We start from the raw sequence: 26530 nt of genomic DNA on the forward strand, positions 1-26530 counted from the left end.
CATTGTTCTTATTTTTCTTGCTTTCGTTCCTATTCTTGACTGTTGTTTTGAATCGACTATATTCAACTTGACATGTTAAGGATCCACATATATTCATTCCCTCGCCAAGTTAAATATCCCCAGTTTCTTAAACATTTCGCACGTGCTTTCCAGTCTATTCATGATCCTAATCTTTTCCACAAGTCATTGAACCTTAAAAAGTGGTATCCAGGAATGAAGCCACTGGTGTAGGGGTAATAATGACATGATAAAGTGAAACTTTTAAAAAGTAGTGTCATTCAGAAGTAGAGGTCAGTTAGGGGAGAATCAGCACAGGAATGGAGTGAGCAGGGAAGGAACTGCCAATTCGGAGCAGTGGTCCTTCCCAAGGGAGCAGGAGAGGTGACTCCTCTCCTGTCTGGACCTTTGGGGCAGGTATCTGGTGTCTCAGCACGTTGTGACAAAGAGTTCTGCCCTGGGAGGGCCCGGGAGGCCTCACTTTCTACTTTTTCCCCTTCTGTTAGATGCCAAGCTGTTTTGGGGGCGCTCTAAACCGCGTGTCCTATCCCAGTTCCGGGGCCAGATGATCCTCTTTCCTCTCCGTGTCCCTTGACTTGGACTCTTCCGTTGGGCTCTGCTGGCGCTCTCCCCCGCCTGAAATCGCAGTTGGTTCTTCAAGCTCCCGCCCCTCCCTCCCCTTTCTTCCCCGCCCCGCCACAAGCTCCAAGCACTGCGGTCCGCCCCGCCGCACTGGCTGATGACGAGCTTTGCAGGCATAGGGTGGGAAGCGCCAGCGGCGCCGGAAGGCGAGGGTGATTCCCAGTACCCGCTCCCCGTGCTGCATCCTGCGCAAGTAGGAAAGGGCGGAAGAGGTCTGAGTCCTGTGCGGTTCAGCAGGGAAGCATCGTCTCCGCTCAGCTGTCCGTGCACAATGGACTCAGTACCTGCCGCCGTGCCTTCTGTCGCCGCTTTTCCCGGGGACCCCGAGCTTCTGGGACCCCTGACGGCGCTCTACGCAGCCCTCGTAGGAGGGACCCCGCTGTGGCCGGCGGGTGGCTGAGTGGTGAGCGGAGTGGCTGCACTGACTGACGGCGACGGGGAAATGGAGCGTGTCAGGCCCGGGCAGGCAGCACCGAGCTGTATTGCTAAGCGAGCCGGTGAGTGCACTGGACGCTCTCCTCATTGCACTTTGTCACGCAGTACTGAGAGGTGGCAAGCCCCTCGCTAGGTTCCCAAATGCAGCTGACGTCACAGTAGGTCTTGTCCCTCTGGAGACTGTTGGGAGGTGGGGCCAGAATGAGAGTCCTCTGGACACTTGAGGAGGGCGGTGTGGAGTAGAGGAGCGAAGGCTGGTGTTTGATACGCTCGCTTTGAGCGCACATTTAGAGTTAGACATGGACTTTCATAGAAGGAAGTTAGATTCCTCATATACTTAAGTTTTTGTCTTTGTAATTTTTTTTACTCATACAGACCGGGTTGTCTGTGAGAGAGGTATCATAGGGAGGGATTCTAGCCAGGTGTTAGACAATATGATGTCGGCAGGGCCTATTCCAAATGGAAATAGATGCTCAATTTAAAGTATTTAAACACTGCGGGCAAACAAGAAATATGACACTGCCAGGATCCTGTCTCTCGAAGAAGCTATTGGAGAATTTTGATGAGGTAGTTCTCAGATGATGGTGGTGGTTTTGGAACTGCCATGATGATTCTTTGTGACTGTTTTGTTATGAATATAAGTTTTCTCATTGCTTCTAACCTGTATATTTCAGCTAGTTGCCACATTGCCCAATGGTGTTCAGCCTGGGCCTGATTTTTATGGACTGCCGTGGAAGCCTGTACTTCTCAGTGTCTTCTTGGGAATTGTTTCATTTGCCATTTTCTTCTGGAGAACTATTCTTGTTGTGAGTAAATTCACTTCCTTCTACCTTAGCACATAAATGCATGGGGTATTCTGTAGTCACTGCCCCTCCCCTTTCCAGTTTACTAACTTAAACACAAATTAGTGGTTGAAGTCACACTCACTTTATGAAATAATTTAGTGTAATCTTTGTGTTGGTAGAGACTTAAGAAAACGAGATAACCTGAAAAATCTCAAGGAGAAAATTTCAATTTATAAGTTCCTTCTATCAAAACCTAAAGATTGAGAATTAGGTAGGTACAGTGGGTAGAACTGGTAATTCTTACAGCCATTCTGACCAGTAGTTTCATATGTGTCAGAAGTCTTCAAGTGAGATAAAAGATGGGATAGGTTATATAAATATCCTTTTATGTAGCATAATATGTCTAGTAATCTATCCTAAAGAAATAACTAACTATGCTTAAAGATTTTCGGTAAGGGTTTTCAGCGGAACTGTGTATTAGGTTGAAAACTTAGCACACCTTATTCCATTACAGGAGTCTTTTTAAGTTCTTATATGTTCATATAATGGAATAGTAGGCAGCTTTATGTATTTCAAAGACTTCGAGGTACAGAAAATGCTCACAATTTAATGTGAAGTAGAAAAAAGAAGAAACCAAGATTTAAATATTGATGAACTGTATGCTATATAAACACACAGGAAAAAATGCTGCAGAGGAATATAGCAAAATGATAAAAAGGAGAAGAGGTAATTTTTCAGGTGTTTTAGATATGCATTTCCCAGATTTTGTCTTTCAATCATATGTTAAGAAAATAGCTTTGTATTTGGATGTATAGATTATATGTTGTCCAGAGACATATTATTAAATTTTTTTCCTTAGTCTTTTTTTTTCTGAGCAGAATTTGTCTGTATATGTGTGTATGTGTACATATATGTATGTGTATGTATACATGTGTATATGCTTAAACATACATAGGTTTGTACTGTAGGTCATTCTGCTTGATAGTTACTTAACATAATCGTAGGAAAATTATTTTACGTAAGTGAACTTTGCATGAAAACCTTCAGTTGAAACTCAACAGTTAAAGTGGTCAGAAACATTGGCCGCAAATCTTTCCAAATCTTAGTATTCCTTTTCTGATTACTTAATCATATCAGACATACCATTGTTAATACAAGTTTCCTCTCCTTGTACTATTGAGTATAAAAGCACTTAAAAAGAGATGGCTTCTTAAAAAGAAGAATCCTTTGTGTAGATTTCTCTGAGGATTTTTCTAATCTCATTGAACTTGTTCTCAGATAAAAGGAAAAAGGAGGATAGAAAGGTAAAGAGAAAAGGGAAAAATGAAAACGTTTTCTATTTCTCTCTTGGTTCTTTCAAGAACCCTGGCACCTGTTTCTATTTTCACTAGGTTAGGTAGGATCTGGGTCTTAGCTGCTGCTCCTCAGTCTCAGCATTTGACTTTGGAGTTTTGGTCCCTACCTTAGATGCCTGCTTTTTGCTACTTCCCATTTTCCCCTGCTGTCATTTTGGGTGAAAGCTTACTCTCTGATTAGTAAGCCTATGACATTAGAGAAATGTCCACTTCTTTCTATGTTGGAGTTTTCTGGATGTATTTTTCTATAACAATATCATTCTAAGTGGTATTTTAGGGTCCACACTATTACCAAGATACCATGGATGATCTGTGGATACATCTGAGTTTCCCATCGCCATTTATAACATTGTAAAGGAGAAATATATGCTAATTTACAAAGAAATTTAGTGAAGTTTTAAAAGAATGATTGCTTAGGTTTTATTATTTGACAGTTCATTGCCATCTTTGGGAAATGATTCAGGTTTTGCTCTTTCCAGAAGATGTTAACTGTCATTTCTCTTGTTGCTTGCATATTTTCTTCTAGCAATCTTTTTTTTTTTTTTTTAAGAATTCTTACCGCTATTTTTAGTGGTTTTCAGAAATAGGTGATGTAGTCTCTTAGATTATTTCTAAATTCAGCCAATAGCCAAATTGAAATTGGAGTTCTAAGATGTTTTTTGGTGAGTGAAAGCAAGCACGTGTTGGTTGGGGGATTGTGGCTCAGTGGTAGAAGCCCTTGCTTAGCCTGTGCGATGGACTGGATTCAATTCTCAGCACCACATATAAAGAGATGAATAAAATAAAGGTCCATCGACATCTAAGAAAATAAATAAGTGGCATATCTTTAATTTTGTTTCCTCAGAGTTCTTTGAATAGTCATTGTTTCTAGACTTTATCCTGGCTATATAGAATTATCAAATAAACAATTTTGAGTAAGTGAAGCATTACTGTACTTTTCTGAAAATAGTAGCCATTTCTATTATTAAAGGTAAGTTCTCAAGTCATAAGATTGGAATAGGTATATATTCACTGCAGCATAAGATACATGCCTTAGTATTTCTATATGACAGAGGCTAATGAAATGCTTATTCTCCTTTACTTATTTTTTAATCCAGAACCAGACGGTTAGTATATTCTCATTTAGTTTTGATTCTGTTTCTTTTATGCAGATGCATGACATCAAATTTAATCTTTATTTCTCTCTCTTTTAGGTCACAGAAAGAATATATCAAGGTAAATATTTAGCCTTCTTCTGTAACTTGTAGTAACCCTTTGTATTTGTGTTTGATGTGTGTTTTATATATGTTAGAAGTAGATAGTGATTATTGATGTTTATTATATTTTTAACTCATAAAAACTTTACTATTCCTAGGTAGCTAGCTTGGATAATAGAGTAAATGTTGATGGTACCAACTGAGATAGGAGATGAGGAGGAACAAATTGTGGGAAGAAAATGATTAGTTTTAAATTGGGGCATATTCACTTTGAATATTTCTGTAATGCAGATGTAGTACATTTGAACAGTATTTTGTGTGAATGATTTAATCATACATTCAATCATTGATTCAAGTAGATAAAGAATGGTACTGTGAGTCAGTATGCTTTCATTTTGTTTTTCTTTGCCAAAAATTTACATAAATTTAAAATGATTCCATTTTCTGAAAAGAAAGTGTTTTAAGAAGTGAGGGGAAGAAGAAGGAAAAAAAAAAAGAAGTGAGGAATATCAAACTACATTTTACTGTATTTCCCATGTTTGAAATGAGCTTCAATTGAAATATCATCGTTCTTATATTTTTCTTAAAGTTTCATGGTGTTTCACACTCTTATTGCTATTAACTGTAGATTACTTTTTAAAGGCTTAATAGTTATGCAAAGAAGTATTTCCTCATAATGCCAGATAACATGCCTTTGCTTTTGGTCCATTTAATTGAATTTCATTTCGTGATTGTAATAATCTGGATTTTCCCCCCTTTTTAGTTACTGAACAGCAAATTTATGAAAAGTTAAAGAATATGAAGAAAGAAAATGAAGACCTAGTGCAAAAAGTGTCAAATTTTGAACAGAAGGTAGAATTATTTTTCTAGTTTATTACCCCCTTGATTCCAGCTTGAATCATTTTCACCTGTTTTATAGTTAAAATATTTTTAAATCATTTTTAAATGTTTGTTTCATTCTGGAAGGTGTTACTTACCTGGAAGTAAGTTTTAGTAAGACTATAACGTGTATCTTTTAATTGTGAATACTTTATTTTACATAGATCAAGGAATCAAAGAAACATGTCCAAGAAACCAAAAAATAAAATATGGTCCTCTCCGACGCAGCAAAATTTAACGTACAAATCCCTTGTTTTATGGGAGTTACATTCTGAACTCAAAAGGCAATGTAATGAGTAACTATTAATCTTGACATCTGTTTTCCTAGGATAAAATTAAGTTACTTGAAGAAACTAATGAGATTCTTGAGGACAGAGCTAAAAGTCTTCATATTATGTTAGAATCTGAGAGAGAACAGAATGTCAACAATGAGGACTTGGTAATAGTTTTGGTGGCTAAGTGTTAGTGTAATTTGGCTTTTGAAGTATTTTGTAAAATGGGTTAAGTTGGACTTTCCCCGTGGTGTTAAGTAAAGTCAAATTAGAAGTCAGGGAAGTTGAACCTGCTTCTGCGCAATTGTGGAATTTTTCAGTGTTGATCTAACAAATTATTTTTATGTTTCTGTACTCAGTCCTGGATAATTTTCATATTGCTTTGCTCTGCCCTCTGAAACATGCAGGAACTATTGCCCCATCGAAGAGTGTTTGTATATTGTTTTGTTTTACAGCATCCTATGTTTTAAAACTTTTTACTTTAGAATAGTTCTATAATTATATAAAAGTTGCAAAGATAGTCGAGAGTGTTCTGAAATATCCCACCCAAGGTAAGCTTGATCACCTAGCTGAGGTAGTGTTCACCAGATTTCTCCACTGGGATTCTTCCAATCCCTTGCCTATTCTTTGGAAGTTACTATGTACAGTCCATAGTGAAAGTGTGAAGAGTTAAGGGCTAAGGATACAGCTGATGGTAGAACACTTGCCTAGCATGCAGAAGGCCCAGGATTCAATCCCAGGCACTGCAAAGAGTGAAGAGTTCTGTTCCACTTCCTGGAGGAGCAAATGTCTTTATAGTTTTTTGGAATTCTTCTGTATGTGAGATCTGTCTATTCTCCCTTAGATTCTATCATTTTTACTTCAGGGAAGAGAGCTTTAACATGATCTTGGGAAATCTTTTTTCTCCATCACTAGAAAAAAATTCCTAATTTGAACTGGTGTACTTAAAAGAGTAACTAATTTTCTGTACGTTTAAAATTTTTATTTACTTGTTTCATTTTCATTTTCTCTACTTTGACCTTCTAGTCTGGTTTCCTGAAATGTAAGGGGGTGGGCCGAAATACATTTTGTCTTGTTTATCTTTTTTAGCATATATGTATATTTCTACAGTATTTCTACTGAAATCCTCATGCATATTTTGTGTTCTATTTTCAACTGACAGATAATAGAAATGAAGAACTCTGTAGAGAAGTTAAAGGCTGTTATTTCAATGAATGCTTCAGAATTTTCACAGGTAAACTTGCCAACACCTGCTACAGGATATTAATACAACTTATTAGTTTGGTTGAAGACCAAATATTTAAAGTGTGCTGAAATGTTGAAAAAATGAGAACTACATGATGTCTGGTTTGACAAAGTGTAACTTTGTTTTTTTCTGAGGAATAAATTCACTAACTGTGGTGTTTTGCATTAGGTTCAAATTGCTCTTAATGAAGCTAAGCTTAGTGAATGCAAGGTGAAGTGTGAATGCCATCGGGTTCAGGAAGAAAATGCTAGGCTTAAGAAGAAGAAAGAGCAGGTAAAGAAAAATTGATGTCATACATAATGTAAGCTAGGGAAATGAATATTATTACCTTGTGTCTTGGATTTGTTTCTAAGGTAAGGAATTATTCATGCAAGACCTTTTCTTAGATGTGCAAATTTAAACCTTTCCCCCCAAATGGAGTGCATATATGCTTTCTCCATGTGTTTGGAATTTTCTATTCTGTACAGTTTATTTCAGTCCTTAAAGTGTTGGTGTTTTCTTTTCAAACATCAATTAGTTATTAACTTGATAGCCTCAAAGAAACTTCTTCAAGCAGAAAATTAAGTATTTTATAACCCTTTTTTGAGTAGTTACTTCTTCACGGGCCAAGGGAAGGTTATATGATAAGGAGTCTGAATTCAGGAGCCAGTTACATATGCCCATCCATTCTTACTGGAAGGAAGTGATTTGAATTGGCAGCAATTTTCTGGGGAATGCAATCAACAGGGTCAACTTCCTTGACAGCTCTGATGTTCCTACTGCAGCTCTGAGGGTTGGGGCCACTCTTCTCTCTTCCATAACTGAAGTCTCAACCCTTAGTGACAGGCTACCAAGGAGGTATGACTATTTCCCTGTCTAAAACTTGTGGTCCTGATGTCTCCAGGGTAAAACCCCACCCTAACCCATAGGAATTCACATGTTTTGACTTTTCATTGCAGCAGGAAATCCAAGACTGGAGTAAATCACATGCTGAGCTCAGTGATCAAATAAAATCATGTGAGAAGTCCCAGAGAGATATAGAAGTAGCTGTTACTCACAAAGATGATGATATTAATGTAAGTTCATTCTCCAAATACATGCTTGGTCTCAGGAATTCTCCTGAAAGCTTCCGAATTAAAATTGAGAGACTCTTCCAACCTTTTACTTCTTTTCTAGGCTTTGACTAATTATATTACACAGCTGAATCGGATAGAGCTTGAATCGGAATGTGAGGGTCAAAATGAAGGAGGAGGTGAGTCAGATGAACTAGCCAATGGAGAAGTAGGAGATAAGATTGGTCTCAGGAAGTTTGAATTCTTGTTTGCTTTCCTGTCTTTAAGTAGACAGATGCCACTTCTCAGCTGACTGAATTTCTTCTTAAGCTCTGTGCAGAATTGTAGGTGCATCTCCCTGGATCTGTAGAAATGTCTGTTGCATTGGCAGAGGTGGGTTGCTGGGGTGTAGTATAGCAATAGGCATGTGAAGAATAGGCATGTGAAGTTCCCATTGAGAACTAGGTAAGTACAGTGCAGAGCAACAGTCATGTCTTCAACCTCTGAGTAGTGAACATTGTACAGTAAGAGACACTTGTTTCTCAACTTTATGCAGGTGATATTTGATTTTGATACTCATCATCTCTGTGGCTCTGTGGTTTTAAGGCCCATGGCAGTTTTAAGAGTAGTGAGGTGGTTGGAGCCTTAAACTAAGACTGTGAGAACAGAGGCTAGAGGCTATAAGGAAGCTAGAGGGAGGAGTAGCAGTGTTTACTGATGTGGAAAATATTTCCAGATGTTCTCTCCCAAGTTGGATATAGCTTGCATAGAGTGTTTTACACCACACCTGTTGGTAGATTGAAGGATAAACTAGAGGATTGAATCTTTCTAAATAAGACACTTACTTGTGCAGGAGGAGACAGATCTGTGAGAGAAGAAAGGCTTTTATCTTATAAGAGTAGCACAGATAACATTTTTATTGCACAAACTATGAATTCTTTTTTTTTTTTTTTTTTTTTTTTTGCGGTACTGGGGATCAAACTCAGAGCCTTGTGCTTATGAGGCAAGCACTCTACCAGTGGAGCTATCTCCCCAGCCCCCATTTTTTTTTTTTCTTAAATCTAAGCTTGCAATTCTCATCACAGTCAATGAATTTAGTCAATTAACTCAGTCGTTCAATGGTTCAATTGAATTTTTCCTTTCAGTGTTTGAACGTGATTATTATTAGTTTGGGGATGTTGGGAGAATATAGAGTTAAAAAGCAAGGAAATGAAAAGCAGTTAACATCTTTTGTTTTTCAGGTGACCAGAGTGTGAAGGTGAAAACTCGAATTAAGCAGCTGATGGACGTCTCTCGGGTATAGTTCTTTGTGAGAGTCCCATAGTGCCTGTGAATGCTTCCTGTGCCTCACTTTTAAGAGTATGTCTCCCTTCTGTAATTTTTAGACACAAACTGCAATATCACTAGTTGAAGAGGATCTAAAACGTTTACAACTGAAGCTCAGAGCCTCGATGTCTGCAAAGTGTAACCTAGAAGGTGGGTTCTTCTGGAGATGAAATTGCCATATGCTGGGAAGTCCAAAATCTTATGGAAAGATAAAGAATGGCTTTTTACTCTTTTGCTTCTCATTTGTCTCAGCACTGCCCCCTCAAACAAGTTCTCAAGTCCTCGTACACATATAGAGATCAGTTGTTTTATCTTTTAACAGACCAAATAAAGAAATTAGAAGATGACCGCAATTCACTCCAATCCGCTAAAGCTGGGTTGCAAGATGAGTGCAAAACTCTGAGTCAGAAAGTGGACATTTTAAATGAACTGTACCAGCAGGAGGAGATGGCTCTGCACAGGTAAGGTTTTCATTGTTTGTTATTGCTATCACTCTGTGACCTTGTACAGATGATTTTATCTTTTTGAAAGAATATTTACAACAAGAGATTTGTTTTTTTTTTTTTTTATATAATAGAGATTTGTTTTTTTTTTTTTTTTCCTTTGTGGTTTGTGTGCCATTCATTACTCGCATTGTTCTTTCCATCTAACCGATTGTCAGATTCATATGAAGTGGGAGTGGCTACCTGGTACTAACAGTTACTGATGTGGAAATACCTGTCTTTTGAAGATCCAGATGCTTGCTCCAATCCCACCATTATTTCAGTTTCCTTTCATTGTGATCAGTCATGTAATTCTAATATGTTTTGAACTTATATCTCTAACTGTTGACCTTTAAAATCCTGAGTGATTTGGATGGCATTTTTTGTTTCCTTTTTTTTTTCTTTATTTTTTTTATTATTGTACACAAATGGGATACATGTTGTTTCTCTATTTGTACATGGCGTAAAGGCATACCATTTGTGTAATCATAAATTTACATAGGGTAATGTTTGATTCATTCTGTTATTTTTTTCCCTTCCCCGACCCCTCCCCACCCCTCTTTTCCCTCTATACAGTCCTTCCTTCCTCCATTCTTGCCCCCCTCCCTAAACCTAACTCTAACCCTAACACTAACTCTTCCCACCCCCCATTATGTGTCCTCATCCACTTATTAGCAATATCATTCTTCCTTTCGTTTTTTGAGATTGGCTTATCTCACTTAGCATGATATTCTCCAGTTTCATCCATTTGCCTGCAATTGCCATAAGTTTATCATTCTTTATGGCTGAGTAATATTCCATTGTATATATATATACCACAGTTTCTTTATCCATTCATCAATTGAAGGACATCTAGGTTGGTTCCACAATCTGGCTATTGTGAACTGAGCAGCTATGAATATTGATGTGGCTGTATCTCTGTAATATGCTGATTTTAAATCCTTTGGGTATAGGCCAAGGAGTGGGATAGGTGGGTCACATGGTGGTTCCATTCCAAGTTTTCTAAGGAGTCTCCATTACTGCTTTCCAGAGTGGCTGCACTAATTTGCAGCCCCACCAGCAATGTATGAGTGTACCTTTCTCCCCACATCCTCGCCAACACCTGTTGTTGCTTGTATTCTTGATAATCGCCATTCTAATTGGGGTGAGGTGGAATCTTAGGGTGGTTTTGATTTGCATTTCTCTTATTACTAGAGATGTTGAACATTTTTCCATATGTTTGTTGATTGCTTGTAGATCTTCTTCTGTGAAGTGTCTATTCATTTCCTTAGCCCATTTGTCAATTGGATTACTTGCATTCTTGGTGTAGAGTTTTTTGAGTTCTTTATAGATTCTGGAGATTAGTGCTCTATCTGAAGTATGATTGGCAAAGATTTTCTCCCACTCTGTAGGCTCTTTCTTCACATTGCTGATAGTTTCCTTTGCTGAGAGAAAGCTTTTTTGTTTGAATCTATCCCAGTTATTAATTCTTGCTTTTATTTCTTGTGCTATTGGAGTCCTGTTGAGGAAGTCTGGTCCTAAGCCGACATGTTGAAGCTCTGGACCTACTTTTTCTTCTATAAGATGCAAGGTCTCTGGTCTGATTCTGAGATCCTTAATCCATTTTGAGTTTAGTTTCATGCATGGTGAGAGATATGGATTTAGTTTCATTCTGTTGCATATGGATTTCCAATTCTCCCAGCACCATTTGTTGAAGAGGTTATCTTTTCTCCATTGCATATTTTTGGCTCCTTTGTCTAGTATGAGAAAATTGTATTTATTTGGGCTTGTGTCCGTGTCCTCTATTCTGTACCATTGATCCACCTTTCTATTTTGGTACCAATACCATGCCGTTTTTGTTACTATTGCTTTGTAGTAGAGTTGAAGATCTGGTATTGCGATACCCCCTGCTTCACTCTTTCTGCCAAGGATTGCTTTAGCTATTCTGGGTTTTTTATTCTTCCAGATGAATTTCATAATTTCTTGCTCTATTTCTGTAAGGTACATCATTGGGATTTTAATTGGAATTGCATTAAATCTGTATAGAACTTTTGGTAGTATGGCCATTTTGACAATATTAATTCTTCCTATCCAAGAACATGGGAGATCTTTCCATCTTCTGAGGTTTTCTTTAATTTCTTTCTTTAGTGTTCTGTAGTTCTCATTGTAGAGGTCTTTCACCTCTTTTGTGAGATTGATTCCTAAGTATTTTATTTTTTTCGAAGCTATTGTGAATGGGGTAGTTTTCCTAATTTCTCTTTCTGAAGATTCATCGCTTATGTATAGAAATGCCTTAGATTTATGTGCATTGATCTTATATCCCGCTACTTTACTGAATTCACTTATGAGATCTAACAGTTTTCTGGTGGAATTTCCTGGTTCCTCTAAGTATACAATCATATCATCAGCAAATAGGGATAGTTTGAGTTCTTCTTTTCCTATTCGTATCCCTTTAATTTCTTTGGTCTGTCTAATTGCTCTGGCTAGAGTTTCAAGGACGATATTGAATAGAAGTGGTGAAAGAGGGCATCCCTGCCTTGTTCCAGTTTTTAGAGGGAATGCTTTCAGTTTTTCACCATTTAGAATAATATTAGCCATGGGCTTAGCGTAGATGGCCTTTACAATGTTAAGGAATGTTCCCACTATCCCTATTTTTTCTAGTGTTTTGAGCATGAAGGGATGCTGTATTTTATCAAATGCTTTTTCTGCATCTATCGAAATAATCATGTGATTCTTGACTTTAAGTCTATTGATATGGTGAATTACATTTATTGATTTCCTGATGTTGAACCAACCTTGCATCCCTGGGATGAAACCCACTTGATCATGGTGCACTATCTTTTTAATATGTTTTTGTATGCGATTTGCTAAAATTTTGTTGAGAATTTTTGCGTCGATGTTCATTAAGGATATTGGTCTGAAATTTTCTTTCCTCGATGTGTCTCTGTCTGGTTTAGGTATCAGGGTAATATTGGCTTCATAGAATGAGTTTGGGAGGGTTCCCTCCTCTTCTATTTTATGGAATACTTTGAGAAGTATTGGAATGAGCTCTTCTTTAAAAGTTTTGTAGAACTCGGCTGAGAACCCATCTGGTCCTGGACTTTCCTTTGTTGGTAGGCTTTTGATGACTTCTTCTATTTCATTACTTGAAATTGGTCTATTTAAATTGTGTATGTCCTCCTCGTTCAGTTTAGGCAATTCATATGTCTCTAGAAACCTGTTGATGTCTTCAAAATTTTCTATTTTGTTGGAGTATAGATTTTCAAAATAGCTTCTAATTATGTTTTGTATTTCAGTCGTGTCTGTTGTGATATTTCCTTGTTCATTCCGAATTTTAGTGATTTGGGTTTTCTATCGTCTTCTCTTTGTTAGTGTGGCTAAAGGTTTATCAATTTTGTTTATTTTTTCGAAGAACCAACTATTTATTTTGTCAATTTTTTGTATTGTTTCTTTTGTTTCAATTTCGTTGATTTCAGCTCTGAGTTTGACTATTTCCTGTCTTCTACTACTTTTTGGTGTTGGTCTGTTCTTCTTTTTCTAGGGCTTTGAGCTGTAGTGTTAGGTCGTTTATTTTTTGAGTTTTACTTCTTTTATTAAATGCGCTCCATGAAATAAATCTTCCTCTAAGTACTGCTTTCATAGTGTCCCAGAGATTTTGATATGATGTTTCTTTGTTCTCGTTTACCTCTAAGAATTTTTTAATTTCCTTCCTAATATCTTTTGTTATCCATTCATCATATAATAGCATATTGTTTAATCTCCAGGTGTTAGAGTAGTTTCTGTTTTTTACTCTTTCATTTATTTCTAACTTCAATCCATTATGATCTGATAGAATACAAGGTAGTGTCTCTATCTTCTTGTATTTGCTGACATTAGCTTTGTGGCATAATATATGGTCCATTTTAGAGAAGGATCCATGTGCTGCTGAGAAGAAAGTGTATTCGCTCTTGGTTGGATGGTATATTCTATAAATGTCTGTTAAGTCTAAATTATTGATTGTGTTATTGAGATCTATGGTTTCTTTGTTCAATTTTTGTTTGGAAGATCTGTCCAGTGGTGAGAGTGGCGTGTTAAAATCACCTAGTATTATTGTGTTTTGGTCTATTTGGTTTCTAAAATTGAGAAGGATTTGTTTAACATACATGGATGAGCCACTGTTTGGGGCATAGATGTTTATGATTGTTATATCTTGCTGATTTATGCTTCCCTTAAGCAGTATGAAATGTCCTTCCTCATCCCTTCTGACTAACATTGGCTTGAAGTCCACATTATCTGAAATGAGGATGGATACTCCAGCTTTTTTGCTGAGTCCATGTGCATGGTATGTTTTTCCCCATCCTTTCACCTTTAGTCTATGGGTATCTCTATGAGGTGAGTCTCTTGCAGGCAACATATTGTTGGATCTTTCTTTTTAATCCAATCCGCCAGTCTATGTCTTTTGATTGATGAATTCAGGCCATTAACATTCAGGGTTATTATTGAGATATGATTTGTATTCCCGGTCATTTGGTTCATATTTAAAATTTTATTTATTTATTTATTTATTTTTTGACACATCTTGGTTCCTCCTTTATTTGACAGTTCCTTTAGGATAATTCCTCCCTTTGCTGATATGCTTCTTTGTTTTTTATTTCTTCCTCATGAAATATTTTGCCGAGAATGTTCTGTAATGCTGGCTTTCTTTTTGTAAATTCTTTTAGCTTTTGTTTATCATGGAAAGATTTTATTTCATCGTCAAATTTGAAGGTAAGCTTTGCTGGGTATAAGATTCTTGGTTGTCATCCATTTTCTTTCAGAGCTTGAAAAATGTTGTTCCAGGCCCTTCTAGCTTTTAGGGTCTGGATTGAAAAATTTGCTGATATCCGTATTGGTTTCCCCCTGAATGTAATTTGGTTCTTTTCTCTCACAGCCTTTAAAATTCTGTCTTTATTTTGTATGGTATTTTCATTATAATGTGCCTTGGTGTGGGTCTGTTGTAATTTTGTGTATTTGGTGTCCTATAAGCCTCTTGAACTTGATTTTCCATTTCATTCTTCAGATTTGGGAAATTTTCTGATATTATTTCATTGAATAGATTGTTCATTCCTTTGGTTTGTTTCTCTAAGCCTTCCTCAATCCCAATAATTCTCAAATTTGGCCTTTTCATGATATCCCATAGTTCTTGCAGATTCTGTTCATGATTTCTTACCATCTTCTCTGTTTGGTCAACTTTGTTTTCGAGGTTAAATATTTTGTCTTCAATATCTGAAGTTCTGTCTTCCAGGTGTTCTATCCTATTGGTTATGCTCTATGGAGTTCTTAATTTGGTTTATTGTTTCCTTCATTTCAAGGATTTCTGTTTGGTTTTTTTTCAATATCTCTAACTCTTTATTGAAATGATCTTTTGCTTCCTGAATTTGCTCTGTTAACTGTCAATTGGTGCGATCATTCAATGCCTGCATTTGCTCTTTCATCTCATCATTCAATGCCTGCATTTGCTCTTTCATCTCATCGTTTGCTTCCCTAATCATTTTAATTATGTACATTCTGAACTCCCTTTCTGTCATTTCTTCTGGCATGCTGTCGTTGGATTCTATTGATGTAACATCTAGATTTGTTTGGGGCATTATCTTCCCTTGTTTTCTCATATTGTTCAGGAATCAGTGGGTCATTAAGATATTGCAGATTTCCTCTATCGACTTATAATGTCCCTGAAGATTGCTAGTATATGCCCTCTTATCCTTCAGTAGCCTGAAGTCTTGGAGGAAGTTGATAATGCGGAGCTCCACGAAGAAGCTGCCTCTCTAGGGTGGTGACCCTCAGGTGGCGTATATTCCCTGCTAGTGGTCAGAGGTGTCTCCACTTGTTGACCAATGGTCATCCAACGGGGAACTAGGCTGCGGGCTGAGGCAAGGCCTGTTTGTGCCTATGTCTCTGGTTTTACCGTTCCTGTGGGAAAACCTCTCCCGGTAGGGAAGACTAACTCGGTGGGAACATCTCGCTGGTCAGTTCCCCTCCTAGAGGTTCCCCTCAATCTACAACTACCGCCTGGGCTGGGCTGTCTTCCTCTGCAACGATCCCAGGGGCCCGGACCTACCTCCTGGGCCTGGGAGACTCACCCTTCGCAGGCGAGTCTCCTTAGGCTGCCTCTCCCAGAGAATCTGCCCGCAGCCCTGGAAACTTCGCTCCGCCCCTAGGCGTGTCTCTGTGCAGTTCTTCCAGCAAGAAGCCACCTAGCTCCTGGGACCCTACTCTGCACCTAATCGCCTGGCTATGCGGCACCTCCTCTGAGCCGCCACCTGGAGCCCCGTACAATAGCTCCGAGACCCAGAGACCCGCCACACACCTCCTCCACCGGACAGCAGCCCGGCTTCCAACGCAGTCACTAGGAGCCCAAGCAACTCACTTCGGGTCTCCTCCTCCCGCCAACCTCCCGTAGCCCTAGGCAGTCACTCCAAGTCCAAGTGACCCGCCCTGTTCCTCCTCCTCCTCCTCCTCCTCCTCGGGGTAGCCCCCCGGGTGTTCAGGGGCGGTGGCTCCGAGACCAAGTGACCCACCTCGCTCCTCCTCGAGGCAGGCCACCGGTGTTCAGGAGTGGTCGCTTTGAGTGCAATCAACTCACCACTCGCCTCCTCCTCTGGCCTGGATGGCATTTTTCAGAATAAAAACTTCTAAAAGGAATAAAATTTACTTACTGAAGGTATTAGTGAAGTAAGTTTTGGACTCGAATATCTCAACTGTTCACACTAAACAATTGAACTGTGATGAGGACCTTAGTAGTTCTGATTACAGAAGTGCTCATTTTTAGTATTTATTTATATATTAATCTTCTGACATATACATGTCACTGAACTAGATTTCTTTGGAAAGATATAATTTGGGAGTTCATTTGAAGTTTTTATCCACAAAAATATTTGAATTCTCTAATAATAGGTTGTTTGTGTCAGATTTTGTATTTGCTACTATTTTTTATTCTTCATCATATATATAGCAGTCTTTGTTTTGTGAAGCAAAGACAGACCTTACAGACCTAACTCTTTCTAGGTATTTTTGACTTCTACTGCCTAATGCCATTAAACATTGAAACCTTACCCTTAACTTTTCTAATTCTTTCTCTCCAAGCAACCTGTTTAGAATCTCAAAATTTTGTTCGAAATGCTTGGCCGGCTTCAGAGAAACTTTTCTTGTTTCATCACTTGTTTTTTTTTAAAGAACACCTTTTTTCTCTGTCCCTACTAGTAATCTGAATGACCTAAATGGCAGTTTATTTTCTTTGAGATGCAGTCGAATGTAGCACTCTTTTCTTCAATTCCTGCAAAATCCATTCAGTCCCGCTCTGTGGTTTGTACTCTGTTACTCATCCCCAGGCACTGTTAACTCATGCCTGGGTCATCTTTTCTGTTACTACCTAACTAATCACCTGTCTTCATCCTGCATCTTTTTATAATTTCTTTCAAATTTGGATTAATTTTCTTTACAACCGCTTGAGTGGACTTTCTAAAATACTAGTCTGTCTGTGTCAATATGTGCCTGAAGTTTTGAAGAATTAGCTTTCTATTTCATGACCTGTTTTTCTTTCTTGTATCTTTTGAATAGTTTAAATATTTTTAATTGTTTTGCTTATCCCCTGTGTAAGCTTGGTGTAATCACAGATTGTTATATTCACCTTCTTATAATTTAAAGGCCATGCTGTATATCCTGAACTTCATAGAAACCCGACATAGATTAAAAGATTTATTTATTTCTGTGCTTTAAGTAGCTCCTGGATTAGATTAGATACTGTCGTGGTAATGGATGTGAGTACTTCATATACTGCAAACTCCACAAGACATTCATTCATCATTCATTCAATTTATACACATATTTACAGTTTCTGTAGTTCTTCATTCTACATTGTTGGTCTCTCCTTTGAAATTACTTTCTTTCTGTTTGATCATTGTCCTTTAGTGATAGGTTTGATGAGTCTATCAGAGCATAGTATAAGGATAAACAGAGAAGAGCATTTTTATCCATTAAATATTGCTACTTTTATAATCTCTATTATAGTAGGTGGACATTCTAAGCTTCCTGCTTAGAGTTAAAACCAGTTTCCATTTTTAAAGGATCTTTCTTCTGGTTGCTGAGTTTTGACTGTTACTTAGTTTAGCACTTTTCAAGACAGCCAATTAATTATCTTGTGTTTTAAAATTTTTCTTTCAGGAGTCCATTATCATTGTTGTTTCCTTTGTCAAATGTCTCACCCCTGCCCTAGTTCTTGTAGTCATTTCTCTCTGGCTTTTGAACAGTTGTATCAGGGAGTGCCTAGGTGTAGTCCTCTCCACACCCCCTTACCTCTTGCATTTGTTCGACTCAGGGCCACTAACCGTCTCTTGAATTTTGGGGTCTTTTTCTAAATGTTAATTTTACCTCATTCTCTCTTCTAATTTCAGTAAAACATGTTAGAAGTTGATTTCCCCTGCCTCCCACATTCTGAATTTGCTTCATTTTGGATATTTACTTCTGACCTTGTTCAAAGTGCTAAGATTTCCTTTACTTCTCAAGTGTGCTCCTAAAATCATTCATTAATGAGTTATTAATTTCAGTTACTATATTTTGAGTTTTTAAAAAAATAATGCTGTAGTTGTAGATGGACACAATACCTTGATTTTGTTTATTCATTTTATGTGGTATTGAGGATGCAACCCAGTGTCCCACATGTATGAGGCAAGCACTCTAGCACTGAACCATAATAACCCTAGCCTTTTTCAGGTTTTTGTTTTATTTGTAGGTCCCACAATCTCAAACCAGAACATTCAGCGTGTGCTCTACCATTGGTTATATCCCCTGCTTCCTTGCTCTTGTCATAAGGGACAGGATTTCACTGTGTGTCCCAAGCTATCTTCAATCTGATCCTTCTGCCTCTTCCTCCCGAGTATTTGGGATTATAGGTAGGCCACCACATCCAACTATTTCTTACTTTTAGAGTTTCTATTTCTTTGATGAAATTCATAATCTTGACTTTACTTCCCAGATTATATAAAGTCACAGTGATTCCTTAATGCCAGCCTTAATTGTGTGTCTGAGATTCCTTTTTCTAATGGATCTTGGCCACATACACATATCTTCCCTGCCTTATCAACTCTGATCCCTTCAAACACATTCTGTGTATTCTTCTCAAGGTGGTTTGATTGTTCTTAGTCTCTCAATCTCTTTGATCATTGGAAACAAAATTCTCTCTCCTCTTCCTCAAGACTCAGTATTTTCCACATTCCTTCTTAAAGTAGAGTCAGGGGAAAATTATTATATTATTTTAGTCATCATTTATATTTGTTTCCCTTTAAAATGTCAACAGACTTTTATTTTCTTCACTTTTCTATTTGTGGTGCTCAGAAACAAATCCAGTACCTCACACATGCTATGCAAGCGCTTTAGCACTGAGCCACAATCCCAACCCAAGTCATTATTTATATATTAAAAAGTGAGCTCCTTTCTTCTTTAGCATTTTACAAGGTAATTAGTATATTACAGACACTCAAAATATTTGCTGAAGAATTAAATGAGCAGTTATAAAAGACTACACAACCCCCTTTTCTATTTGGTTACTATAATTCTTCTAATTTTCCTTCTCATTCATGGAAAATTAAGTTTCAAGTTACTTATCTTTTGAATTGGAACTATGGCTAAAGCAGTGCAAGGATACTAGAAAGTATTTTTAAACCGCTAACTGTGTCTACCTTTGTTATAGTAGATGAATGTCTTGATTTTCATGGTCAAAGTTAAAACTTGTTGTCAGTAGATAATATCCTGATCATGGTTCAATTTGGATTCTTTTTGTGGTTGGTAGACATTGTCAGAACTCAGGTTTGCCTTTTTGCTTAATCACAATTCTTTTGAAATTGGTGTCTAAAGTGTGAAAATGTGCTGTGGTGAATTGTATAGTTAGAAGACATGTTCAGAAAAGCTTTCTCTCTGACTGACTCTATCTTGGTACCAGTCTTGGATTGGGAAACAAATTCCTGATGACAAAGATGTACTTATCCATGGCAGAAATGACAAAGAATTCTCCCCTGCTTTATCCTGATATGTTTGTGTTAGGTTGATCAGTCCTGACTTTCCACTTAGAAGTAAAGTGAGTTTCATCATCTTGAGCCTAGGAGACTTGCCCTTGCGGCACATATTGTTTTTATATTTGTTTTATTTACTGGTAATTAGAGAATTAAGAGAAGAAGTTAGAAATATAAGTGATTTACCAGTTTTGATTTCCTATATTGCAGGTTTGAATTGCTTCCTATTTTATAATCCTAAGCATTTTAGAGAAGGGTGGGAAGTGATATTTGAATAGAGCAGTCATACACACTGCTAGGGGAAAAGAGAAAGTTTGACTTGAAAACTGGTTTTATTTTTAGGAAACTGAGTCGACAAGAGTGTGAGAGACAAGAAAGAGCACAGCGGCTGTCAGCTGCAGATGAAAAGGCAGTTTTGGCTGCACAGGAAGTTAAAACTTACAAGTGAGTTCAATGTCTAATGAACTCTAGTGTTAGCTTTCTTTTGAGTCTAATTTGACATGATGTAGAAGAAAAGAGCACAGAAGTATAAGTAATGAGAGGATATGGATACATTCAATTCACACAGAAGAAAAATAAATTTCAATTGTACAAATGAAAAATGCTAACAAAAATAGACATATTCTGAAATGCTGGCAAGACCATAAAGGAACTTGGTTCATGCAAACAGTTCTGAGGGTTTTGTATGTTGGAGTAATTCTTTAAGAAAGCAGTTTGCTATGCAGTGTTTAAAACCATTAATGTGACATTTGATAGACCTGTGAAATCTTCTATGGATATAATTTTAAAAAAGAAAAGTTTTAAGGAAGAAGATATGCCTAGCAAAATTATTTGAGAACACATTGATGAACGAAATTATAATTTATCAATTCAGAATCTCTCGCAGTTAAGTTAGAAAGCAATTACATAGTTTTAAGTTTTATATATTTATTTAGTTATTTATTGATCCTGGGAATTGGACCCAAGGACCCTTTACCACTGATCTGTATCCCCAGACCTTTCTTTACTTTGAGACAGGGTCTAAGTTGCATAGATTGTCACTAAATTGCTGAGGCTGGCCTCAAACTTGTGATCCTCCTGCCTCAGTCTCCCAAGTCACTGGGATTCCAGGTGTGTGCCATTGCACCTGGGTGTAATGTTAATTTTGATCTCACATGATTGGTATACCTAGATAAAGTGTGTTTTTTATGTATGATGAAGTCTTTAAAAGTTTAGCTGACAGAGTAAAGGGAACATGGTCAGATTGTTTCAGACTTTATTCAATTGTTTTGACTAATAAAACCAAGTATAATTTTTAGGTGCAGAATTGAAGCAATGGAGGAAGAAATACAGAAAGCAGAGCGCTCATTTAAGAATCAGGTAGTGATTAATATTGTTGTGTAGTTGCAGAATTTTTTGATATCTAATACAGACCATTATAGGCTAGTATAATGAGTCCCTAAACATTTTTTTTTAATGTGCTGTCTTTTTCAGATTGCCACTCATGAGAAGAAAGCTCATGATAACTGGGTAAGACTTTTTTCCCCCTTTTCTTATTTTGTGTATAGGCTACACAACCAAATTTGAATATTTCTTTCTCTAATAGCTCAAAGCTCGTGCTGCAGAAAGAGCTATAGCTGAAGAGAGAAGGGAAGTTGCTAATTTGAGACGCAAGTATGTGATTTTGATACCTTCCTGTATGTTTTACAGTGTTTTAAGACTATGCTAGATGGTATCTAAGAAGGAGTAGATTACTGTTTCACATTGAAGTCCATTCTTTCTCACTATTCAAGATTATTGGAAATGACCCAAAAGATGGCAATGCGGCAAGATGAACCTGTGATTCTAAAACCTATGGCGGGAAGAGCAAAGACACAACACCCTCCCCGGAGAGGTAGGGAGCACTTTGTAAGGGGAGGTAGACTATTTCTTGGTGCAGAGTGTATGTAAATTACTTTTTATTTCTGTGTGTAATGGTTATGAAATAATCTGAATGACTTGCTAAAGGGCGGGCCGTGTAAAGGCTGCTTTTAAGTGGGAACAAGGCATTGTTGTCCTTAGGTCCACTGAGCCAGAATGGGTCTTTTGGCCCGTCCCCTGTGAGTGCTGGAGAATGTTCCCCTCCACTGATAGCAGAGTCAGCTGGGAGACCTGTCTCTGCTACTCTGAATGGAAGAGATATGGGTAGAAGTGAATTTGGTGAGCATTCACATGTTGATTGGCAATAAACTGTTTCAAGGGTTTTTTCCCCCCTTTTGAGTATTCTATTGAAAATATTATAGAATGTGGGTCTGTACATATAGAAGAAAATTTCTTATTTTGTCTTATTGAATAAATAGTGTGCTGTAAAATCTGCTATAGAATAGACAACTTTTTATTCCTGGAGGTCTCTGTATTTTTTTTTTTTCTTTACAATTTTACACTGTGAAGTGTAAGCCTTTATCTTTAAATTAACTCTCTATGGTGTTCCTTTTTCAAATATCCTAAAAGTAGGCTTAAAACTCTGTGCAGTGTTATATTTCCATTGTCATTATAATAATGTGAAATACTGAGTCTTATTTCCAATTTTAAATATGTCTATAGTATTGGTAAGATTGGAAGTCAGGTTATACAGACTGAAGAAAAGCCAGCCTACATACTTCAAGTCTATAGCTTGAGTTCAGGACCAGTACTTTTAATGTGCAGAGCTTCCTGCTGGTCTTTCAATCCAAGGCATTTCTTTTTTTACTTAAGTCTCTGCATAAATTGTGACTTATATATTGGGAAATCAGTCGTTAATGTTGCTTTCTAGTTATTGTTGAACCCTGACCTGCCCACAATTGGTTTCTGTCTTCTGCAAAATACATGCAAGGGCTCTGTTCTTTCTTTCCCAAGGGTCAATGGATGGACCTTTTCCTCATCCTCCATGGTCTTCTGAAGCATCTGGGAAACGCTTTGCCTCTGGTAAGGGGCCAAGTCATTTCAAAGACTCTAGGATTGTGGATGCAGGATATTTATTCTTTTCGCGTTGGAATGATTCTAAATTCATTCTCTGACTTCAAACAGACCCAGGACGTGGTCCAGCTCACGTGAACAGCAGCTCCAGGAGCTCTTCTCCAGCCAAGGTGATGGATGAGGGCAAGGTAAATTCTGCAGGCATTGTGAATCATGAGGATCATGCAGGAACATTAGCTTTCCTACAGCACTTGCTCTTTACATCATCCCTGTTTGTGTTCTATTTGTGCTACCACATTTGTTTTTTGAAAAGCAAACCATTCCCCATGAACCTGAGGCCCCCTCAGTTCCCACTGTTACTTCTTTGGCTGAGCATCCAATAGCTGTAAGTACTTAGAGGTTGAGGACTGAACGGGGTTCTGTGTATTTCTGGGAAGCATATGAGGAACATGACTTTGACCTTTTTTGCCTTAAACTGCATGCAGTACTGAACGTACTTTTCTCCTTAACTTGGGAGTGTTGCTGAAGTGTGTGTAACCATCATTAACTTCAACTTCACATTGTACTTTGTGTTGAATGTTCTAAGGCAAAGTGAATTCATTATACATTACATAATTCATCATTATTATCCTTGGGAGTATGCTGTTTAGGAGTTCCTCCATTTGTACAGTAGGAGGCAAGCCTGATTTTGAGTGATTTAAATTAGATGGGTAACAGATTTTCTGGAAGTGAAATAGTGTTTCAGTGAATAATGATAATGTGAAATGACCTGTTGAGCCAGTCCCAAGCAGTAGACTCATTTGTTCACATGAGTGCATTCTTTAGTTACTCGTGTAGCTGTTATATCTGGTAGGTCTTCTGCTGCTCTATATTAAAATAAAAATTTAATTGGTTAGTTTCCAACCCACTTCTCTTAGAAAATAGTCATTGTCTCATATGGTGTAATGTAAATGAAAGTAAATACTAAAGCACTGTCTTTCTAATTTGTGTATATAGTATCGTGTTGGAAAATACTTGCGAGTTCTTGTATGTCTATACCAGGAATATACATTTTTTGAGAAATCTTTTTATCTAAGGGCACCTTAGATAAGATCCCAAGCCCCTTCTCAGTTGAAGACTTTAAAGAGAGTAGAGACCCTTTGATAGAGAGGAGTAGAGGTGGGAGGAGCATAGCTTAGAGGCAAACCTGGGATTGAGTTCAAGCCAGGCCTTTTACATGCACTGAGACCTTCAGCAAACTTGCCTCAGTTCCCACTTAGTTAAAATAAGACACTAAAAGTTCTGGGAATTTGAATGATATAGAAAGGCTTGCCGAAGATACTCTGAATAATAGCTATTACTGCATAGAGAATGGAGTTTCCATTATGTTCTGTACCTTCTTAATATGCAAGTGTTGAGCTATTGTGATGAAAGAGCTGTGGTGGGGGAGGGGCTCCCTTTGAAATCGGCTGTAGTGTATAGAGCATGACGTACTGGTCAGAAATCACCTGTTAATACCTTCTGCCAGTCTTCTTGCCTTTCCCTTTCCCGTGCAGATATAATCAGGAACACACACTGCTCGCTCTTGGGGCATCCTTCTAACCTCTGTCAGCTGTGCAATGGGAACGTGTGGGAGTGGTAGAGTTTTGTTGCACTGATGGTGCTCTCTGGACAGGTGCCTGTCCTGGGTTTTCAGCGTTTATCTTGTTGGTACTTTGTCTTAATATATAGGAATTTTAAAACTAACTGCTCTCAAATCTTAAATCACAGGTGAATATGGCTACCAAAGGTCCCCCTCATTTCCCAGGAGTATCTCTCATGGGCTCCCCTGTGGGAGGGCCCCTACCACCACCTGTTCAATATGGACCACCACCTCGGCCACTTCCTGGGCTACTTCCTCAGCCACTTCAGCTCGTTGGGCCTTTTGGACCTCCACCATTTGGTATGATGATCTGAACACTACTGATTGACCTGTAAATCATATTCATCTTTTCTTTCTATTCCTTGCTAAACCAGTTGCTCTCTCTGAGCTTTACAGAGCAGGAACAAAGGTGACTCAGTACATTTTAGCTTTTCCTCCAGTTTCTTGGGGCACATGGGGCAGGCACTACAATATCTTATATGGAGATAGGCAGTAGCTCTCTCTCATAGACAAGGAAAGCGGCTATGTACAGGAAAACCAGAAAAATTACTTGTGCAGATGTTTGTTGGAAATCAGTTGCTATGTACTGCAATGGATGGAAAGGTGGATGAGACGGACAATGTCACAGATATGTACAGCCTACAACATAAAGTTGTAACCACCCATGATAGAAGCATAAGCAATAGGTTACAGAATATAGCAAAGGAAAAGTCAAACCCTCCTCACCTTGAGAAAATTCAGAGAGAACTGTTAAGGAGGATTTAACTCTGACCTCATAAATGTTGCTGAGTTGAATTAGGTGACTGTGGAAGGCCTTTTCCAGGAGGGCATGCACCTTGATTCTGATGGCATGTATAAGGTCCATGCTGAAATACACCATGAATTTTTAATTGATACAGTAGTAGACAGTGGCATTTCCTTTTTTCAAAATTTCTTTGATGCAGTGAAGTTCTTATTTCATAATCTATCCTCTTGTCATGGTATATAGTACTTCCAAATAAAAATGGAGGTCTTTTGAGATAGAAATAATTCTGCCATTATGTGGTGGGGATACAAAAATGACAAGCCTGGAGCTAAGTAGAGCCACGCTTAAATCCTTCCTATGTTGCTTCATGGCTGTTGGCCATAGACTGTAAGCTAAATTTGTTCAAGCTCAGTCTGCCTCTCCTGTCAAGGCAGGATGTCACCACTTGATTTTCTAGGCTTGGGAGAAATGATGAGAAACTATATTAACATACTTGAAATCATCCTCATTTATACATTTGTGGGTATTTACTTAACTTCCTTTTTATTTTCCAGGTCCTGGTGTGCATCCACCAGTATGCTTAAGAGAATATGCACCAGGTGTTCCACCTGGAAAACAGGATCTGCCTCTTGACCCTTGGGAATTTTTACCAGGATGCACACCACTTAGACCTTTAGGTTCATTTGGTCCAAGAGAGTACTTCATTTCTGGTATCCAAGTACCACCCCCAAACCATGGTCCCCAATACTACTCACTTTCACCTGCTGCAAGAGACTTGACACCTTCAGGCTCTAGAGATGAGCCTTCATCTGCCTCTCAGAGCAGTAGCCAGGACTGTTCGCAGGCTTTAAAACAGCCTGTAACCATGACCTCTGACACTTAGTCAGAATGTGGACTGTGCACTCCTCATTGTGTAAAGGGATTATTGGCTTTAAAATCCAAAAGTTTTAAGGGTTCATTTTTAGAGGTAAGCTGTCTTGGCAGTGTGTGCATTTTTGAGCCAAAAAATTCTAAAGTATCATTCCCCTTTTAAATAATGATCACCACTTAATCTAATGTAGCCTTCCAACTTTGAAGTGTGCAATAAGGAATACCTGTGTTTTAGTTAATGTAGCATATATAATTGCTAAATGATTTAGAATGTCATAAAATATGAACATTTCCTGTGGAAATGCTTTAAGAACATGTATTTCCATTATCCTATTTTGAGTGCAGTCCAGTTGATTGAAAGCAATGGTGTTCACAAGCTTGATGTTTCTGTCGTAACATCTGGTCACAGATTGTTTTGCTAAAAATGTTTTTTCAACTTATTTCCTAAACTTATTTCCCTTCTTGCTGAAGTTCTTTGTAGTGATAGTAAATAAAAAATTGTTTATTAATATTCCTCAAGCGTCTGTTGATTCATTGGATTGTCATGAGACTTGTGCATTTGGAAAGCATGTAAACTCAGAGTCAGAAGTGAAGACAGTGACCTGGCAGCACACTCTCTGTTGCTCACTGTTAAGGAAGCTGGCCCTTGTTCACCTGTGGACTCTACAAGGGATTTCTTTTACTCCTGAGAAGTCTGTGGTTCTATTTATAGCACATTCATGTGCTTTTTTCCA

General features: G+C 38.0%; 1 protein-coding gene across 3 annotated transcripts; it reads left to right on the top strand.

Moving 5' to 3' along the window:
* The first annotated feature begins 757 nt into the window (after window positions 1-757).
* LOC124961544 (transport and Golgi organization protein 1 homolog) lies at window positions 758-26279 on the top strand. Of its 3 annotated transcripts, none has more exons than XM_047520221.1 (21): window positions 758-1136; window positions 1749-1880; window positions 4408-4429; window positions 5174-5262; window positions 6724-6795; window positions 6976-7080; window positions 7746-7862; window positions 7963-8038; window positions 9080-9135; window positions 9224-9314; window positions 9487-9625; window positions 19990-20091; window positions 20946-21006; window positions 21121-21156; window positions 21233-21300; window positions 21420-21520; window positions 21688-21825; window positions 22501-22569; window positions 22672-22748; window positions 24310-24481; window positions 25481-26279. In XM_047520221.1, the coding sequence occupies exons 4-21, from the start codon at window positions 5209-5211 to the stop codon at window positions 25807-25809; spliced, it is 1863 nt and encodes a 620-aa protein (XP_047376177.1). In that variant the 5' UTR covers window positions 758-1136; window positions 1749-1880; window positions 4408-4429; window positions 5174-5208; the 3' UTR covers window positions 25810-26279. The 3 variants fall into 3 exon arrangements, with proteins under 3 accessions (XP_047376177.1, XP_047376174.1, XP_047376176.1); XM_047520218.1 differs by lacking the exon at window positions 758-1136 and adding an exon at window positions 1176-1641; XM_047520220.1 differs by lacking the exons at window positions 758-1136; window positions 21688-21825 and adding an exon at window positions 1180-1641.
* The last annotated feature ends 251 nt before the right edge of the window (window positions 26280-26530 follow it).

This window comes from Sciurus carolinensis, chromosome 12, assembly GCF_902686445.1.
Source record: "Sciurus carolinensis chromosome 12, mSciCar1.2, whole genome shotgun sequence".
In the NCBI taxonomy this organism is placed as follows: Eukaryota; Metazoa; Chordata; class Mammalia; order Rodentia; family Sciuridae; genus Sciurus; species Sciurus carolinensis.